At 34.9% G+C, this 5,471-nt stretch overlaps 2 protein-coding genes and 1 long non-coding RNA gene across 3 annotated transcripts; 2 read left to right on the top strand and 1 right to left on the bottom strand.

Moving 5' to 3' along the window:
• Positions 1-220: 220 nt before the first annotated feature.
• On the top strand, positions 221-649 carry LOC115983313. The gene is made up of 2 exons (XR_004090018.1): positions 221-293; positions 504-649. It is a non-coding gene; the product is annotated as an uncharacterized LOC115983313 (long non-coding RNA).
• Positions 650-1,307: 658 nt separating this feature from the next.
• On the top strand, positions 1,308-2,741 carry LOC115985803 (glutathione S-transferase T3-like). The gene is made up of 4 exons (XM_031108702.1): positions 1,308-1,322; positions 1,675-2,121; positions 2,211-2,319; positions 2,404-2,741. Exons 1-4 carry the CDS (start codon positions 1,308-1,310, stop codon positions 2,739-2,741), a joined length of 909 nt encoding a protein of 302 aa, XP_030964562.1.
• A 1,617-nt stretch (positions 2,742-4,358) lies between these two features.
• On the bottom strand, positions 4,359-5,471 carry LOC115985802. Its single transcript, XM_031108701.1, has one exon. It carries the CDS (start codon positions 5,469-5,471, stop codon positions 4,359-4,361), a length of 1,113 nt encoding a protein of 370 aa, XP_030964561.1.

The raw sequence follows: 5,471 nt of genomic DNA, 5'->3' as shown, positions 1-5,471 counted from the left end.
TTCTCCATTTATAAGGATCAATGTTCTCTGTGGATAACTGGTTCAAAACCTAGGCTTAAGGCACGGAAAAATGAAATTCAGACAAATGAAATTCCTAGATGGCATAAGCAAAATGGCTTAGCAAGGCTAAGCTAAAGCACAGAGAAAGACAGCAACTTAGACAGACAGAGCTGCCCCTTTCTCTCTCTTCATTTCTCAAACTTTGTCTACTCTTCTTCTTCTTCTGTATTTCTATCTCTCCACTTCACAAAAGCTCCCACCAACAATTAGTCAACTTTTCAACCTCCCAAAAGGTAACGATCTCTCTTACTCTCTCAAACTTTTGTTTCAAGTTTGAAGCTTTTTTTTTGATCCGATGATTATGTTCAATTTCAAGCCCAAGTAACACATGCACATGCATCTACTTCTTACTCTTATGAGTTTTATTTTGCTAAAAAACTGTGATTTGTTTTCAACAATGTGTACATAACCTTAATGTTGGTGTTGGTACTGTTTGTTCACAGAAGTTGCAGCTTTTAGGCTCAGACTTCTATGCTAATATGAAATAGAGAGTTGGGTGTTCTTTAGATTTTGGAGAAGTGGGGGGTATTTACTATTTTTGTGAGGGTATATAGTGTTGTTTGGTTAAAAGGGGTTGTAATGGAAGGAGGGTAAATATGTTGGTATTGAATAAGCTTTAGTGGGAAGTAGGAAGTGGGAACACTATACAAATAATTATAGTGCTGTATCTAGAATGTCATCTTGTTCTGAGTTTTGTGACCTCCATTTTATTTTTAATGAGTAGAATATGATAATATGGCATCTCATCTTAGATACAGCCTAATAAACTACTCATTTTCCCCAACCAAAAAGAAAGCCATATAAATGCTGTGGAACAGGACAAAGAAGACTAACCCTTAATAGAATCAGTATTAGCACTAAGTAGCTGCAGCTAGAAGCACCCACCAACACGGAGATGGCGATTAGGAGCTCCCTATAGTGTCCAATCTTCAATTGATTTAACCAAAAATAGATCACTGGAAGTATTTTTTTATTTTTTTATTTTATACTAAATAGTTGTTTCTCTAATTGGTTGCTTGTATGGAAAATAAAAGGAATTTAAGTTTGGAAGAGAAGAAAGTTTGGAATAAAAAGAAAAATATTCATAAAGAAAAGATGTAATATGTACATTTCAATATAGGAAGGAATTTAGCATTTTTGTCTGTGAATTTAGCATTTGATATAAACATTTTAGTACCATGCGTTCTCTATTGTATTCTTTTAAATTTCATTCTTACACATGGATTTTGCTAAAATTTATTTGCAATATGGCGGCTGCCCAAGTACTTATTAAAAAAAAAAAATGATGCCTAGCAAGTTAGAATTCCATGTGGGTTTTATCTTGTGTTTGAGGTTTGAGGTTTGAGGTTGAATACTTATTATTTCTATGGTTGAATTCCATGCTCTCAATTCTGTTGCTTTGAGGTTTGATTTTCTTGTGTTTGTACATGAATTGGTCAATGAATTAGACCATAAGGGTGCTTGGTTATGAATTAGACCATAAGGGTGCTTCATCTATGCTTGGTTGTGATTGCTTGGTTGTGGTTGAATTCCATGCTCTCAATGCCTTTTCTTTTTTGTTTTCAATTTTGTTGCTTATTAGTGCTGCTTCTAAATTACTTTGGTGTTTGTTAGGTGATGGACTCACAAAATCAAAATCCCTTCTTCCTTGACATTTTACAAGACAATGAACAAGGTTTTGAGTCTTTTGACAGCAGTAATTTGATGTCCACTCCGCATTCAGACGTCAATGTCCATCAATCTCCACCCCAAGTTGAAATGGGACAATCTATACCCCCTATTGCAAAAAAATCAACTACTAAGAGAGGTCGTCAACGGGGAATCAACTTCACCATAGATGAAGACATTAAGCTAGTGTCGGCGTGGCTTAATGTTAGCTTAGATGCCGTGACATCGACGGACCAAAAACACACAACATTTTGGGAGAGAATTTGGTCTACCTTCCACAATGACAAGAAATTTAACTGCACTAAGGATTCTTTAAAGGAGACCAACAAGTTCTGCAGATGCTTGGCCCAAATTGAGAACCGGAATGAAAGCGGTAAAACTGAGCATGACAAGGTATTTAAACTCAACATTTAATTTGTATTGTACATCAAAACACTTTTAGTTTTATGATTCTTATATTTTTTAATTTTTTACTTTTGTAGATTGAAGATGCAAAAACTATGTATCAAGTTAATTGCAAAAATGCATTTCAATTGGAGCATTGTTGGAGAATTTTGAGGAACGAAGCTAAGTGGTTGGTTCTAAGAGATAGTTTGAAGGCCCACACAAGACAACCAGCCACATGACCAGCCACACAACCAGCCACACAATCCTTTGCAAGCTCAATAAATGTAGATGAAGATAATGAAGAGATGAACTCCGGCGAAACCTTGGAGAGACCTATAGGCAAGAAGGCCGAAAATGAGAAATTAAAGAAAAGAAAGAATTGTGATGACTTGATCCCAACACTTTCCTCCCAATTGGACGAAATCAAGGAAGAAAAGAGAAGAATGCATGAAGGGAAAAAGGAAACTATGCGCATTGCATTAGAAGAACGAAGAGAGGCAATGCGCATTGCATCCGAAGAACGAAGAGAGTTGATTCGTATCAAGGAAGAGAAGAATGAAGTAGAAAAGAGGAAAATGGAAGATGAACTTATGATGAAAGATACAAGAACTATGGATCCTGAGTAAAAAGAATACATTCGTCTACGTCATTTGGAAATCTTGGAGAGGTTAAAGTCTAAATATGCATCATAATGGAATATTATTATTGACAACCAATTTTTTGTATATTGCAAAGATACTAGCACATAATTTTTTGTAGTCTTTACTTGTGCAAGGAAATAGATGCAATGTTGTAAATTTTGTACTGTGCTGGTTGTACTTGCTGATTTTATTGGTTGTAAATGTTATTTGAATGTAAATATGCTATTTTATTGGTTGCTGATTTTATTAGTTGTATATGTTATTTTTCTACACTTTCTCAACAGGTGGCTGTACTTGCATTGTGTCATTTTTCTGCATAATGTGATTTTTCTGCATAATTATTTTTCTGCATAGTGTTATTGTTCTGCAGTGTTATTTTTCTGCATACTGTGATTTTTCTGCATAATGTGATTTTTCTGCATAATTATTTTTCTGCATAGTGTTATTTTTCTGCATAGTGTCATTTTCTGCATAGTGTTATTGTTCTGCAGTGTTATTTTTCTGCATACTATCATTTTTCTGCATAATGTGATTTTTCTGCATAATTATTTTTCTGCATAGTGTTATTTTTCTGCATAATATCATTTTTCTGCATACTGTTATTTTTCTGCATAATGTGATTTTTCTGCATAATTATTTTTCTGCATAGTGTTATTTTTCTGCATAGTGTCATTTTTCTGCAGTGTTATTTTTCTGCATACTATCATTTTTCTGCATAATGTGATTTTTCTGCATAATTTGATTTTTCTCCATAATTATTTTTCTGCATAGTGTTATTTTTCTGCATAGTATCATTTTTCTACATACTGTTATTTTTCTGCATAATGTGATTTTTCTGCATAATTATTTTTCTGCATAGTATTATTTTTCTGCATAGTGTCATTTTTCTGCATAGTGTTATTGTTCTGCAGTGTTATTTTTCTGCATACTGTCATTTTTCTGCATAGTGTGATTTTTCTGCATAATGTGATTTTTCTGCATAATTATTTTTCTGCATAGTGTTATTTTTCTGCATAGTGTCATTTTTCTGCATTGTGTTATTGTTCTGCAGTGTTATTTTTCTGCATACTATCATTTTTCTGCATAATTATTTTTCTGCATAGAGTTATTTTTCTTCATAGTATCATTTTTCTGCATAGTGTCATTTTTCTGCAGTGTTATTTTTCTGCATAGTGCCATTTTTCTGCAGTGTTAAAAATGACCAATGAGCAGGATAGTATCTAGTGTAAGTTTACAACTAAACTTAAGTTGACAAACTTACCTAAGGGTTTGTCAACTTATATAGGGCTTTTTGTTATCTCAATTTTTTGGAAACTTAGTAATATTAAACTTAGAAAATTTCAAATTCCAACGAAATTTCACATTAAATAAAAGTAGTAATGCTTAGAAATTTAGAATTACAAATTCCTACGACTGGCCTTGTAGTTGCCATAGATGCTCAACGAGATCTGCTTGAAGTTGAGAATGAATTCCTCTATCTCTAATGGAATTATGATGTTCAATGAACTGCATAAGGTTACAAGTGGGATTATGTGACACCGGTTCGGGTCCGTTATCGTTGATTTGATCATAATCAAAGTCATTTGCTCCAAGGTAAGTATGTCATTCATCTTCAACGATCATATTATGCAATATTATACATGCCATCATAATGTCCTTAAGCGTTTCAAGATGGAAAAAACGTGCAGGCCCACGCACAATTGCAAATCGCGCTTGAAGTACTCCAAATGCACGTTCGACATCCTTCCTGACCGCCTCTTGTGCGGAAGCAAAATGTTGTCTTTTACGGTCTTGTGGTGCTGGAATTGTTTTGACAAATGTTGCCCATGATGGATATATACCATCTGCAAGATAGTACCCCATCGAATAGTTATTACCATTTATAGAGTAATTAACCGAAGGAGCACGCCCTTCAGCAAGCTCAGAAAATACAGAAGACCGCTCTGGGACATTGATGTCATTGTGAGACCCCGGTAACCCAAAAAATGCATGCCAAATCCAAAGGTCATACGACGCCACAATTTCCAAAATTATCGTTGGATCACTTGTATGACCAATATATTGACCTTTCCACTTACTTGGACAATTCTTCCATTTCCAATGCATGCAGTCGATGCTCCCTAGCATTCCTGGAAATCCACGATGTTGGCCAACTGCTAACAACATTGCAATGTCATTGTTGTTTGGTGACCTCAAGTACTCTTCAGAAAAGATTGAAACTACCACTTTAACAAATTTTTTTAAGCTTTTTATTGCAGTGGTTTCTCCAATCCTTATGTATTCATCCATGAAATCAGCCGACACTCCATAAGCAAGCATTCTGATTGTAGCGGTCATCTTTTGAAGGGAAGACAACCCGAGTGTGTTAGCCGCATTTCTTTTTTGAACAAAGTATGGTTCAGTAGCTTCAACTCTTGAATGGATATGTAGAAAAAGAGAACGACTCATTCGAAACCTCCTTCGAAATACATTAGGAGGATACACTGGTGTTTCAGCAAAATAATCATGGAAAAGCCTATCATGACCTTGCAAAGGATTACGCCAGATAAACCTGCGAGGTTGAACCGAACGACGACGTGATGTTGATGCTCCTTCATTCTTTAATTCTTCTATGGCAATAGCTAGAGTAAGTTCCGTCTCATCATCATCAGAAGATGAGTCAAATGGAGGCTCATCATTTGGAAAAATAAAATCAATGTCATAATGGAAATCCAT

This window comes from Quercus lobata, chromosome 4 (assembly GCF_001633185.2).
Source record: "Quercus lobata isolate SW786 chromosome 4, ValleyOak3.0 Primary Assembly, whole genome shotgun sequence".
Taxonomy (NCBI): Eukaryota; Viridiplantae; Streptophyta; class Magnoliopsida; order Fagales; family Fagaceae; genus Quercus; species Quercus lobata.
This window is presented reverse-complemented; position numbering and strand designations above follow the sequence as displayed.

What these genes read in the sequence shown, in the direction of transcription:
- LOC115985803 (XM_031108702.1), top strand. An exon ending in GTAAAACTGAGCATGACAAG is followed by an intron (nt 2,122 to 2,210) that starts GTATTTAAACTC and finishes TTACTTTTGTAG; the next exon opens with ATTGAAGATGCAAAAACTAT. An exon ending in GTGGTTGGTTCTAAGAGATA is followed by an intron (nt 2,320 to 2,403) that starts GTTTGAAGGCCC and finishes CAATAAATGTAG; the next exon opens with ATGAAGATAATGAAGAGATG.
- LOC115985802 (XM_031108701.1), bottom strand. Translation starts at nt 5,471, where the DNA reads ATGGATTTCCATTATGACATTGATTTTATTTTTCCAAATGATGAGCCT.